Genomic DNA, 14,566 nt, shown 5'->3' on the forward strand with positions numbered 1-14,566 from the left:
TTCTGGTACTTTCTATCGTATCCACGTGATCTGACTGTTTTATAACCTTAAAGGCTGTGAAAAGTATGTGTGCTCTGTAGGAACTGGAAGGAGTTCATTAGTTTCTTTTACTGTTACCAAAATTCACTGAATGAATGAAATTGGGTTGGACTGAAGCTAAAAGTGACCTGGAAACCTAGAACTCTACGTGCTATTATCAGTCCTTTGTACTTAAATGTTTTGCCACACATGAAGAGACTAGGTAACTGTCCCATCTGTTACATTCCGTGCTGACAGTCCTCCACTTTTATAGAGCTGCCAGATTTAATCTCCATTCAGACAGTTTCCCGGTTGTGTTTGGCAAGATATTTTTGTGCTGCTGATGAGATCAGTAGAGCTTATAGGAGCTTAATTAACTGAGATAAATAGTAAATGTTGTGCAGCATGCTTTACGTTTTAAAAAAGTTTTTTTTTTTAATGATCCGGTAGGTGTGCTAGAAGAAAATAATCAGGAATCTATTCTCTCAAGTACATGTTAGAGACAAGAAAACAGGCTTTAAGTAGTTTTAAAATCAGTTTGTCTGAACCAGTATTAAAACCTGCTGGAGCTGCAAAGTAGATTGCTCTGAATTAATTTCTGTGTAGTATTACCTTATTTAAGCATTGACTCAGGTAAACTGAACTGCAGTGCTCTGTAGGAAAGTGTAGTCAGGTCCAAAAGCACAGAATCCTGAAGTTTTAATATTAAGATACTGTTCCCTGAGCTAGTTAGTAAAGTACAAGAATAATGGAAACATGAAGTGCCTGATAGAAGTTCTGGCTGTATAGCCCATGCGATGTTTTATCATTTGTAGGAAAAGTAGCAAAGAGTACTGGGAAAAGTAATCCAGAAATCTAGAATAAAAGTCAGTGAATAGAAATAATGATAAAGTTAGAAAGGGAGCAGATTGAATTGTGCTGAAACATGACTAGAAATGGTTCACGTCACCTGCTGGATTGAACATTGAGTGAGGATTTATTATGCTAGTATCATACTCAAGTTGGCTAGGGTACCTGATGATTTAAGTGTTCTGAATAAAACCAGTTGATTTCCTTATCATTAAACTGGGTAAGGTTTGGTTTCTTGCATTTACTAACAAAGGTAAAAGTCTCATTAGTTCTGGAAATGGTTGTTTAACATCCACAAATATTACTGTGTAAATCCAGGTGATGCAAGAGGCTTGATGTTGAAACTTTAGTGGGTAACAGTTCAGTTGAATAGTCACACACAAATTCTTCTGAAATAATTTGCTATCAGCATGCAATATTACATAGCTACAAGAAAGATGATTTATTCTTACCTTGCAAAGTCTAGAAGATTTTTTTTTTTTTCAATTTTAAAAAATGAGGCCTTTGTTAAACTTTTCCCACTCCCCCTTTCCTTGCAGCTTGTGTCATCCATTCAGAGCATTCCCGTGCTTTGGCATTTAAAAATAACAAAACTAAATTGTAGTTACTCCACAAAAAAAACAATGCAAAAATTTGAACCTGGTAAAATTGCAGATGTCTTGTCATTGCGTGTTATTCTGTTTTTGCCTGTTGTCTTTGGTTGTGCAGGTATTCCAAGGCCAAAAAATCGCTTACTCTTTGTTCTGTGATTGTACAGCAGTTACATAATAATGTAGTCCTGAGCCAGCTTCACGGCATCTGATTGCTAATGATTCTATCTACTTCATAAATATATAAACAGCAGCTGTTACCTAAAGTATGTGAGGTGATGTGTACATACAGCACCTGTTACCAAAGACTGTTTTGGCATTTGTCTTAAAAGCTGCAAGAAATTGTTGGGTGATGAAAGTTACTAAGTAGGATGACTTTTCCTTTCTGCTGATGATTTGTCTGTGCCTTACTGAGGTAATGAGCATGAAATTTGTAAGTCAAACATGATCTGATAATCTGTTTCCAAATGGAGGCTTGTATGTTCGTGTAGAAAGTTTCTTCAAATATGAATTTATTTTGATAGGATATTATCTGCCAAATGATGATGGAGAATTTTACCAGTTCTGTTATGTGACTCATAAAGGAGAAATCCGTGGAGCAAGCACACCCTTCCAGTTTCGTACCTCTTCCCCTGTTGAAGAGTTGCTTACTATGGAAGATGAAGGAAACTCTGATATGTTAGTGGTGACAACAAAAGCTGGACTTCTTGAGGTTTGAGTCAACAATTCTTAAAATGTTATCTTCTTATTTATTTTTTTTATATATATGTAATAGACAGATATTGGACAAATGAGGAGGAAAAAACCCTATATATGTATATATTTCTGGCTTGTTCTCCCATACTTGATTTGGGTTCAGAACATTTGCAGGTTAGATGAGTAAAAATTTTAAGCTGGTTACAGGTATGGTATAGCACTAAGCATAGACTGGGAAACCATAAGAGAGTCATAGTTGCCCATCTCTCCCATCTATGTTCTCCAACTAACTGGAGGGGGCAAGACACCCTTTGTGTGAAATGGTGCTCGCTGTAAGGAAGAAAAATTACAGAACCAGTATACTTTCATTTGTGCACAAGTGAAGAGCCTTGGAAACCAAGCTGAATAATTGCAGGTGCCTAAATGTATTAAAATAGCTCTTGTTTTATTTAAAGCAGTGTTCTGTGTGTCATGTTCTTTGCTAGATAGATGTGGTTACACTTGTGTGCTTACATCCAGAGTCAAGATATTTCCATTTGCTTGTTGATATTTTGTAGGCTGAAAAGTACTTAAAAAATAAAAACAACCCCCAACCAAACCCCCGTGTTATGTGTGCTCCCCCAAAAAACCCCCAAACAAACCCCAAACCAAACCAGCTTGATTGTACGAGTTGCTTATTGGAAAACTGTTCAGTACAGTTTCCTTACCTTGCATCAGATGCTTTATCCTTTTGTCAGTTGTGCCTAGGCACATACATGCGTGTGTTTGATTTACAGTTTTCAAAATTTAGGGATAAGAAAGACTTAGTGCAGAGATACATCTGGGATATTTTTGCTTTTCAGATATGTACTCATAGTACTAAAATTAAAGAAAAACATATTTTCATATGTGTTTTCAATAGCTTTGTTCATAGAATCATAGAACAGTTTGGGTTGGAAGGGACCTTTAAAGGTCATCTAGTCCAACCACCTTGCAATAAGCAGAGAAATCTTCAACTAGGTCAGGTTGCTCAGAGCCCTGTCCAGCCTGACTGTGAATGTTTCCAGGGCTGGGGTATCTACCATCTCTCTGTTCCAGTGTTTCACCACCCTTGTTGTAAAAAAAAATACCTTCCTTGTATCTAGAATCGACCCTCTGTCAGTTTAAAACGATTACCCCTTGTCCTATTGCTACAGGCCGTACTAAAAACTCTGTCCCCATCTTTCTCATGAGCCCCCTTTAAATATTGAAAGGCCACAGTTCATGTGCCAATCCTTTCTTCTGGCTATGTGTGTGTTCATTTTTTTGGTGAAATTCCTCAAACATTGCTTTAGAGCGTGTGTGTGTGTCTACACTTGGCAGCCATTTTTTCACCAAGCTGTCATCATCATAATTAGCTCTTCCATAGTTGCTGTCACTTGGGAACAGTAAAGGCCCTTCACTTAAGGAGAGAAAATGAGTATAAATCAAGACACTGAAAAGTGTGCTGTCTAATGGTAATGTAGTACTAATCAGTTAAAGCAGTGAAAGTTCAGAAATTTGGGAATAAGGGGAGAACTATAAAGTGACCTAGTCGGAGGACAACCGTTTTGTGCTTGTGCTCAAACACTGGAGTAATTTGCCATCCATTTATTTGATAGGAATGAAGAGGAGGAAAAATTACCAAAAAACAATGTGTTTTTTTTGTTGTTTTTACAGTTCAAAATTGAAAAAATAATAAAAGAAAAAGAAGAGCTATTGAAGGTAACTTCTGTTCTGGAAAAGGAAACGGCACAACTCAGAGATCAAGTTGAAAGACTGGAAAAAGAACTTAACCATGAAAAGCAGAGATGTGACCAACTGCAAACAGAGCAAAAGGTTAGTTGTTTAACTGATTAAAGCTGACTCATAATGTCTCCTTTTTCAAGAACCAGTTAAACTGTGTGAAAATCAGTTATCAAAACCCCTCAGCAGTTAGATAGACATTTACACTAGAGTAGGTCAGTTCCTATTAACCTCCTGCCAGTATTCCTTTTATGTTGTAAAACGGCTGAAATATTTAAGGGTACCAGGCTTGGTAAGATAATCGATGACAACTGTTACCAGATGTTTGACATTTAACTGTGGAATTCATAGTGGAAAGTAGTTGATAGTTTAAAGTTTGCTGATGTTGCCTTAAAATGGAGGAAGGCTTTTAAAAAAAAAAAAAAATCCCATTAAAGAATAATTATATAGAACACAGGGTACTGAAAATGGTAAAAAAATCTGGTATTAAAAGCAAACATCAAGACTTAACAGAGAGTACTACTGCCAGGGCATACAAAGAGTGGAAAAGTAGCTAGTCAGTTCTCTAAAAGGCTTCACAAAGGTCTGAATATCTTCAAAGGGAAAAGTAGTACAAACCTAAAAATCAATTTACAGTGTTAATTGATAGTGGAAAAGATAGATGTTTGTTGTCTAAAACAAAGCAAGCTTAATTTGGAATTCTATGTAAGATAAGGAGGAAATCTGGTATTATAAAAAGGACACAAAGAAATTGGACCTAATCTATTTTTAAGATGCTGCTTTTTAAAACACAACTTTTAGGAGAAGATTAAAAACATGTGGGAGGGAGGTGGTGACATGAACAAATTTGAAGTAATGAAGCCTATATAATCTAGCTGTGGACAGCAGTTAATAGGCCATTTCTAAGTACTAGTGTGTATATGTCAACAGTTCTGTATGATACACCTTTAATAGGAGTTTGTTGAGGGAATTTTGAAACTGTTGAAACTTTGTAGTTTACCTTTGAATAGTTGTAGTGAAATGGACTAGAATGTTGGGTAAGGAAAAAAGAAAGATAAGATCGTGTTTAGAAAAAATTTTCCTATGAAAGAATGATTTTAATTTCAAGTACATAAGAAAACTAGCTTAAATCAAGGACACCAGAATTAAATACTTAAGTATGCATTTCATGTATTTGCAGAATCATAAGCTTGATGGCTAAATATGAATGAGCTACATAGGTAACTTTTGTTGTCACTTGAGGTTCTCATTTAAAAAAATGTTTGAAAGTAAACTGTCAATTCTAATCCACGTTAGCTTTACAATGTTGTTTTGGAAGAATTTGCCAAATGGGATTTTGACAGCTGTCCAGAAAGGATACAGTTAGAGGAACAAAAATGTCTTGATACTTCCTTACATTTTACTGTGAATTTCTACAATAAAAAATAGTTTTGCATTTAAGATACCAGAACTTAGAATTTAGTTTCAGGAGCATTTGTGGTGTGTGTGGTGGTGTTTTGGCTTGGTTTGGTGGTGTTTTTTTTTTTTTTTTTTTTTTTGGTGTGTGTTTTGTTGAAGTGGTGATGCAATATGATGAACTTCTCACTTCTGTTTAGCCAAGGTGTAAGCAGATGGGAAATCTGAGGCTGATGCAGCTCTTCACCTGTCTAGAATATTATAGAGTATAATTTCATGCAATTATTTTTTCTCTTAAGTCTTTGATAGTCTTATTTTACATCTTTTATGTGCTGTTCTGTTGTTTCTTTTTTTAAAAAAAGTAAAAATCTGCTGAGTTGAAGAATCTTTCATTTGTTTATATACATAAGCAGAATATAAATTGAGTGTTATTCATGAAAATTAAACAACCATCTAGTAAATCAGGTGCAGTAAATTAAGTTTTTCATCATTAGGAGGGTTAATAAACAGTACTTCATATGTGGCTTTCTCTCTAAACTTCCAGTCTTAAAGATTACGTCCCTTGTTGCTCTCTTTGCCTCCCTATCCCAATACATGAGATACAGCAGTGGGTGGAGGGGTTCTACGATTCATCTTTTGCTGGGAACACGTACAGTGCATTAATGGATTGATTTAAAGATTCCTGAGCGGCAGTTATGCAGCACTCGGTTGGATTACAGTACCTAGGTTTTATTTTCCTTGTGGTTTGTTTTTAAAAACAAAACAAAACAAAACCAATAAAAAACCCACAAAAAACCCCCACAAAACACCACCAAAAAAAACCCCACCAAAAAACCAAACCCAACCCCCCAAAAAAAAACCCTGAACAAAACACCCCCACAAAACATTCCTTCCCCAACAACAACCACCAAAACAAACCCTCCAAAACCACTCCCCCAACCCCCCCCCCAGTTAGTCTAGTCAGCTGCATGTGATGTCAATAATTGTTACTGCCAATAAACCTAAACAATGCATGAACTTGGATGATTTTTATGTAAGACTACAGGGGATAGCCTTGAACTGCTAAGTAATCAAAATGTATTTGTGCTTTATGTAACAGCAGGATCTTCACCTGTGTTTAGTGTGAGCTAGATTGTTTTCGTTTGGCTTGTTGGATGTTTTGGCCTTTAAGTTACAGAATGGTTAACTAATTCTGTTGGGTTTTTATTTTCTTCTTTTATTCCTAATGCTCTTTTGTCACGTACAGGTGGATTTTTAGTTATGCTCTAAACTTTTAATACATAAATAGATAGAATGTAGAGTTGATTAATTTAAAATTTTTATTTATGAAAATGTTTAAGTAAAGGTTTAACTATTTGGAGTTCTGTTAAAAAATTCTTCAATATATTTTAGGTCATATTAGGCTAAAGAAAAACAATAAAACAAAATAGCCCGCATGAGAAAATATAATTATTGTAGACACTGCATGTCTACAAATGACTTTAGCTTGAGGAAGCTATAAGTGATGGAAATCTTTATTTCTGTTAAAAATAAAGCTAAGATACATTTAACCCATGTACAGTCTCTTTAACAACATACTAAATTTTTCTTCTTTTTACAAGTACTTCCATAAGAAGTGCACAGATATTTCTGCTTCTCCAAAGAGCCCTCTAAAAGACTGCAATAGTACGAAGTACTGTATTTAAAAAGCAGCAATTGCATGAGCAAAGAAGTGGATACGTCTGTATAGAGACATGCATTTGGTTCTAATTGAGGGCAGAGCTCTTTATGCTGCTAATGTATTGGCAACTATTGTTTGTTTATTACTATTCGTGTTGTGATAAGGGGGCCCTGGAGTTATGAACCCCTTTATAAAAAATACTTGTCGGTCTACCCCTTTTCTAAAAATCTTACTCAGTTTCTTTGGGGCAGATAATATGGGTATCTGAGCTCATGTCTTTGTCTTTTAATCAAATGTGTTACTAAGCTATCTTATATTTTTGTAATTGAGTTGAAGCAGAATGTGGATGGTGTGGTTAGGGGTCGTAGCATGTAAGTTATCTTACTGTGGTACAGTGTAACAAACAGAAGGTAGATTAATGCTGGAAAAGCTCTGAGTTCATAGTATGAAAATGCTTTGTTAAAATACAGTTCTCTTAAAATCCCATTTTTATTCATATTTATTTGTATGCTTTTAGGCTACTTTTCTCTTTTTGGTATTGATTTTTATCAGGCCTTTGTTTTCACAAATAACTCAGATGTTCGTTTGGGTCATTGAGAAATGTCTGTAGAAACATTGATTTCTTAATGTGGACAGGGTGGTTGCTGACAGACAGTGTCACAGCTATATCCCAATTAGGGTTTCCCTCCCACTCTTAATTATTTGATCTCTCTTCCCCACCTAGTTACTCTCACAGAACCCTGGGCAGTGGAACTGTTGTCTTCACTGTCTGCTTTTTGCCTAGTTGGGATGCTTTGTAAATGGCCATTTAGAGGCTCTTTGGGGAAAATACAGAAAGAAACAAGCCAAAAGCAGATCAGCCTTCTAAGGACATGGCATGCTAAACAATCTATTCAGGTATAATACAGTCCATGATGTTTGAATATGGGGCGCTATGCATGTTTTTTAAGTGGTGAAAAGATTCCTGTTCCTTGAGTTTTAAAAACCAGGTGAGTTTCTGTTTTTGTAGCACTTCAGACTGGAATGGCCACAACAAACTATAGATTTTGGGTTGCTCACAGTGCTTTTGCTGTTCAGGAGATTCATAGCCGTTTGTTGCCTTCTTACAAGATAGCCATCTCATTTCCTACCAAAGATAGGATGAACAAACGCTTTCAAGATGTAAAGTGATAATGTGCTATTTGAGTTTTTGAAACATAGCTTCTAAAGCATGTTACGGCTCTCGTAAGTCACTACTTGTCTCTAAAAGCATCTATTTTTTTTAGGTTTGGGTTTGTTGGGGGTTTTTTTAGCTTTTTATCACATGGGAGTAAAAAAAAAAAAAATCTATATTTTTAATTTGTTCAACACATTAATGGTTCTACAGACATAGTTTTCTCAGGTTGTCATTGCCACCATCACAGAAGAAGAAAATTTGCAGGACCCAGCTCTGTGCTAGTCAGGGTTTGCACTCAGAACATACGTGCTCTCCAGTCCCACTGTTTTTAGTGCACACTTCATATATTATGATTATTACCATTAAGTTATGTTAATTACCTTGCCCTGCCAAAGCTTGACATATTGTAGCACTTGGGACAAATTCAGTCTTTATTTCTTCTAGGCCGATCTTTTCCTGTTTTTTTTATCCGATGGCTGCTTAACACAGTGTGTAGTTGTTCTGACAAAATCAGCTTAGGGAGGGGATAAGTGAATCTTTCCCGTTCTCCCCTTCTCCTGCCCCCCCCCAGCATGCACACTCTTTTTAGTCTTCTGAAAAGGGCTGTATTTTCAGTTACAAGAAAACATAATATTCCTCTGCAGCATTTTTCATTCCAGTTAAACTTTTTTTACCTCCCCAGATGACATTAAATTAGCTCTTACGGTGTGAAGGTTTAACTTAATCTGCTACTACTGTGTGAGAATTCAGAAATGTGACATTATTGGAAATGTTTCAGAAATGTCACATCTCTTTCTTACAGCCTTCTGTTAGTGTTTCAGAGTTAATTTGTTTTTACTAGGATGATGATACCTGATAGCGTGTTTTTATTTAGAATCAAGCTGTATATACAGCTTGCAACTCTGCTAACATAACGCGGTTAAAATAATTATGTAATTATTCACTCTCATTATTTTACTTAAGATAATGACACATACTACATGGTCACCAAAACTGTTTCAGGTTGCTTTCAACATTTCAACTTTTCCTTTAGTTTCCCACTGAGATAACTTGTTCACTGGTACATACTCAAATATGTTGAGTCCCATTAGTAAGCTGCTTTTATCTGAATATATTTTACTTTTGGAAAAACTGAAGAACATTGAATCCAAAACTTAGTGTGTTTTTATCTAGTAAATAATAATACAAATATTTTTAATTTATATCTTATGCACTATGAATAAAAAAAAATATATACCTGTGTAAATAAAAAGAACTCATGCTTTTTGGTCTTTTTGTGTATACTTAAACTGTGTGTAAGCTTTCTGGCAGCAGTGCTCTTGCCTACTGTTTTAAGATTTAGTATTACTGTGCTGAACAAGAGAAACATGCAGCAGTCATTGTGTGAGTCTTTCAGCAGTCTCTCTTCTGACACTCTGCAACCATTCAATTTTGTGAACACGGGTTTTGTGTGCTTCTGGAGAGTGCAGAGCTGGCAAGTGATGCTTTTGCAGTCATTTGTCTCCCTCTAGTGGGAAGAGTCTTTCTGAAAAGATTTCTTTAATGTTACAGTATTGACAAGTCTTACTCCTGTGGCAGTAGTTTCCTTAACTGTTTAACTTGAGTCAGAGGCAACAGATTTGCGGATTACCTGCTCATTCTTTGATCCTGTAAAGTTTTTAATAGTGTTTCTGTTATGATATTGGCATGAATTGAGGCAGAAGTCAATTTACTGACTTTATGAACTTGTTCTTTCATGCTTTTTGAAAGTTTAGTTCACCATTTAACTTCTGAAAAGTGGGCTAATTCATTTACTGATGGCAAGCTTTAATAGGACGTCCATCTAAATCAACACTCTACTGACAGGTTCTACCTGCACAGGAGCTTTATTCTTAGAAGAGTTTTATTCAAATATTAGGGATTCATTTAAATTGGCTTTTGATACTATTTTACAAGGAGACTGTCTCTGGTTAAATAGTGACAAAATGCTGTTGTGCAGCGTGATATGCCAGCAGTACAAGTGTCCGGTTCAGACTGCATGTGTAAAAGAAAGCGAATCAAGTGTTTTTCAGTGCCTCTTTAAATCAAGCTGTGTTGATATTGTTTATGTATGCTGCATGTGCAAAAATCTGATGGTCAAGGAGATGCATTTTTATAAAAAAAAATAAATCCACAAAACCCAAAAAAGCAAAAGCCCAAACAACAACCAAAAAACTACCCCTCAACCCCAAAAAACAAAACCACACAACTTCTTCCGCCCAGTGTAAATAATGAATTAAAGATACAAATGAAACACTCAGAATTGCTCAGGTTGGCACCAACAATTATAGCACCCAAGGGTGCTATAAACATCCTGTGAAAAGAAAACTCTGTTTTGTGGTTTTAGTGACTGTTCCATGTATATTTCTTAAACCGGTTAATTGAAATTTATTTCACTGGATGATTGAACAGATTTGTTTGAGATATTCTGCGCTTCAGACTATGTATTCGTGAGTGATTTTGCAAAAGCAATAGCTTATAGTGGAATTATGTTTTAAGAAATTAACATTTTTGAAATGTAAATGCATGCTGCAAAATTGTAGTGTGTAAATACTTCAGTGGCCTCCTGCAAAAAACATGCACATCTGTAGTCTTCATGACAGTAATTGGGTGACTTAGATGAATTTTTACAGAGTTAAGCCTTAGTTTTGTAGTTTTAATCTGTTTAGCAATGTTAGTTGAAGAGATTAACATACTTAGTATCGCTGTGGTATCTTAGGTTTTTGGAATAGAGAGACTTCACTGTTTTTAGAGCAGTATTTGTATTTCCAATTGTAGTCACAAAGATAAAAGCTGAATATCCTTGAGTTTATTTGGAATTGGTTTACTGTTTTACTTTACTGAATGGTTAAGTTTTATTTTGGAAAGAAAAACTGAGGTTTTCTTTCAGAACATTCAGGTCCTGTGTTATAAGCATACTCAGATTTTGCAGTGGCTGATGCTATGTTGTGTTCATTGTTTCTCCTCAGAGGTCTTTTAAACAGAGTATGATGTCAGTCAAGTGTTTTACATGGTTCTGTTGGAGCTGCTACGATGTCAGTGGGATAAACAAAAGGCTCCTGCAGATAATTCATCTAGATCCCCTAAATTCTCTACAGGATATGAAGCATAAAGGTTCCCCTGACACTGAATTAGATCCAGATAAATCAATTCAGCTGAAAGGTGCTGATGTGTTTGGTTTTGATTTTTTTTGTGTGTGTGTGTGTGTGTGTATGGTTGTTTTTTTCTTTCTTGTTGTTGTTGTGTGGTGTGGGTTTTGGTTTTTGTTTTTTAGTTTTTTTTTTTAAGAAATTGCTTTGGTTTCAGAGTTGCATAGCTCATTGTTCTTCTCCATGTATGTGTTCTGTAAAAAAACAAGTGAAGATTGCAGATATTAGCCATTAATCAAAGGTGAATGCTTTAGGTGTGGAATGGCTTTTAAAAAGTGGGCAGGGAGTTTTACACTGTATGAAAAGGGAAGATGAAGCATAAAAAACCCAGTATGGCTGCCCGTTGCCATACTGCAAGATGTCACAGCTGGAAATAGTCTTGGGTTGTATGTTTCAAGTATTTTGTTTTGTCTGTTGGATCTCTCTCTGCCTTAAGTATGTTTGAAAAATGCGTGGACGAGATGTCTGTACCACTTTGCTTCCATTAACTGGACTGTACCCTGAGATGTTTTACTGGTGTTGCAGAAATCCATTAGAAGTAAGAAATAACTAGGGAAAGCGGAAAGCGTGTTGTTCCTCATTGTTGAACATAGAGATTTGTGCCATAGTTTTCTGTTATAAAAATGAGAATCTAGAAGCTTTATGGCAGTTCCATTCTCAAATGAAAGATTATTAGTGCTTTTGCAGCAGAAATTTAATAGGTTTTAAAGATGTTTTGAGGAAGAGCACAGGCATGATCCCTGGATGTCCTTTAGACAGAGCTTATAATAGCTTTATGATGTTTCAATCCTTGTATTTGCAGTAATGTTGACAAACCTAAAGCAACTGATCTGTAATTTAGAACTTTTTAATGTAAAGAACTCTGTTCTTTTGGCAGCCGTTTGCAATGCACCGTAAACAAACCATGTTATGTGTAATGGTAGTTCTTTACAGTGGGAGGACGGTGTTTCATGGGATTACAATAAAACTATTTAAAAAAGAATCAATCTTAAATCTTTTGCCATTTTAGACTTAACAATAAAGATTTTGTTGCTCCCACCTCGTTCTCTATCTGAAGGTGCATCAGAATTTTCAAAGTGGAATTTTGATTCTGGGAAAAATAAATTCACTTGAAAACTATGTTGAATTTTCTTTTGTTTCATTTCACTAGTGAGACTCCTAGTAGTTATAGGAATTTTTGTTTTAGTAGCTTTTTGTTTTGCAGCAGTGAAGCTGACTTAAGTAATTTCTGGCTGCTTATTCTGACCCTTGTGGTGCAGTTTGCTTCCCCGCTTCCACCCATAAGGCTGTTGCAACTCTGAGGGGGGACGACAGGAGTAGCTGTATTTTTAACTGGGTTAAAAATACAATTCAGAGTAAAAAATAACCCTAAAATTGTTGTGTGTTTTTAAACCAGTTAATTAAAATGATTCATGTTCTTGCTGTATTCTTCTTTCTGTTAAGAAAGTGAAAGAAAAGGTATAATATTTGTAGATGTACCAGATAAATTAAGAGAAATTAAGTAAACAATAATTACAGAAAGTAATTATCTTTTTTTGTAATAGAGGTTATACGTGGAGTTGTGTTCATTATATTCTTCACCTCTTATACTTCTCCTAAAACACAGTCAACTTTTGCCTGTAAAATAGAACGCACTCATTTTAAATTTTACAGGCTCTGAACCACTGTAACCAGAGTGCATGGGACTAGGATTGCAGCGTCTAAATTGAATTGCTAAGAATTCTGTAAAATAACAAGTCGTCTCTAAAAATTAATCCTTTTTTTCTTTCAAAACTGTAGGCTTTAGTTGTATCTAAACAAGTTTATGAGGTGAGAATCTGTTAAGTATGGAACTTTTACATTTTAATACTATGTCCCTTTAGAATAACTAGCAAAGCAGCATCAATTGTAATGCTGTTTGTGGAGTGAATTTTTTTCAGGCTATTAATTCCTTTTAATATATGTTACCTTTGGCAGCCTGTTTGAACTGTTTGTACAGTTTGTATACATAATGTATCAGATTAAATTCTTTTGAAGGCACTTGGGTTACAGCAGTTACAGTTATACCAAAGTGGTGTTTAGAGAAAACACAGATATGCATTGAAATAGACTTTTTACTATACTAGACTTTCAAAACAGGGGCAAGCAATTAGTCTCCACTGCACTAGGGAAGGACAAGCAGTTATAGCGTGTTGTTGCTGCTGGTTATATTGCCAATTTTACTTGGAATACTAACTTTAATTAAAATATCCTGCCTTCATTACACTGAGTACATATATTTTTTGGTTGCAGGAAGCTGATAGCTCTTTAAAAAATAAAGACCTTATGAAAATTGTAGGTCATCTTCTCCAATGCTGTTTTCAGAAAAGATGGTACATTGATGATCCCTTGACATTCTTTGTTATATTAAGGCATATGTGTTATATTAAGGGATATAATAAAGCCATTTAGAGTTTAAATACTTGTAATGTATTACTCCTTTTTTATAGCATATGCAACAAAAATAAAAATTACTGTATGTGCTGCTGTAGAGTTTAGGAAGTGATAGAGTCATCAGTTCCATTTGCCACCCCTCACGATTCAACACCCCCTACCCTCCAAAAAAGTCATAATGCCCAAACTTCTGTTTAGTTGCTTGTAAAAGTGGGGCTTAATTATGCTTGCAAACAGAGTATTTTGACAACTAATGAGTAAAAACAGTCCTCATTATATTTTATTGTATTTAAAACATTGTTAGTTAGGTTGGAATCTGGCCAGTAGAGGTTCTCTGTAAACTCTGGCTGGTGTGTTTCTCTTGATGTCACAATACCATCTTGTTATTTCAGGGCATTAAGCTTTGTTTAAAAATGGGAAGTATTTTCATCTTCCAAATGTAGAGCGGGAAGACAACTTGTACCTTCGTATCTGCACAAACAATGCAAGTCATGCTGCAGTCAGGCATGTTGGTCAGTCTGTCTTGACCTTGTTTACAGTTTGATTTGTACCACTGTCATGGTTGATAATAAGCTGAGCTTTACTCAATTTTGATATCAGAAATAGTAGTATATTATCTCAGTATGTGCGTCTACTTTAGTGTTATTAATTTCTTTTCTCAAGAAAATAGTGTTGTATTGACAATAGTGGGTTTTGGGGTTATTTAAGATGACTTGACTTTAGATGGCTGTTTTGCTGTGGTGGAGATGCCGTTTAGCCATCCACTGCCTTAGAAGGGTATGGATGTTACTGTAATTAGATAATGAATGCCATACTTAAAAGTGGCTTCCCGTCTTGCATCTGTCACTTTTCTGACAAAGGAATCTGTTTTGGATGTTGT

The 14,566-nt window shown here is 35.4% G+C and overlaps 1 protein-coding gene across 5 annotated transcripts in view; it reads left to right on the forward strand.

Moving 5' to 3' along the window:
• Positions 1-14,566, forward strand: part of TAX1BP1 (Tax1 binding protein 1) — a 59,701-nt gene that overhangs the window by 17,031 nt on the left and 28,104 nt on the right. For all 5 annotated transcript variants that reach the window (XM_086467738.1, XM_086467737.1, XM_086467736.1 and 2 more), the window contains 2 exons: positions 1,982-2,169; positions 3,831-3,989. In XM_086467738.1, coding sequence (XP_086323864.1) covers positions 1,982-2,169; positions 3,831-3,989 — 347 coding nt within the window. The remainder of the gene's footprint in view (positions 1-1,981; positions 2,170-3,830; positions 3,990-14,566) is intronic.

This window comes from Leptosomus discolor, chromosome 7, assembly GCF_034619465.1.
Source record: "Leptosomus discolor isolate bLepDis1 chromosome 7, bLepDis1.hap2, whole genome shotgun sequence".
Taxonomy (NCBI): Eukaryota; Metazoa; Chordata; class Aves; order Leptosomiformes; family Leptosomidae; genus Leptosomus; species Leptosomus discolor.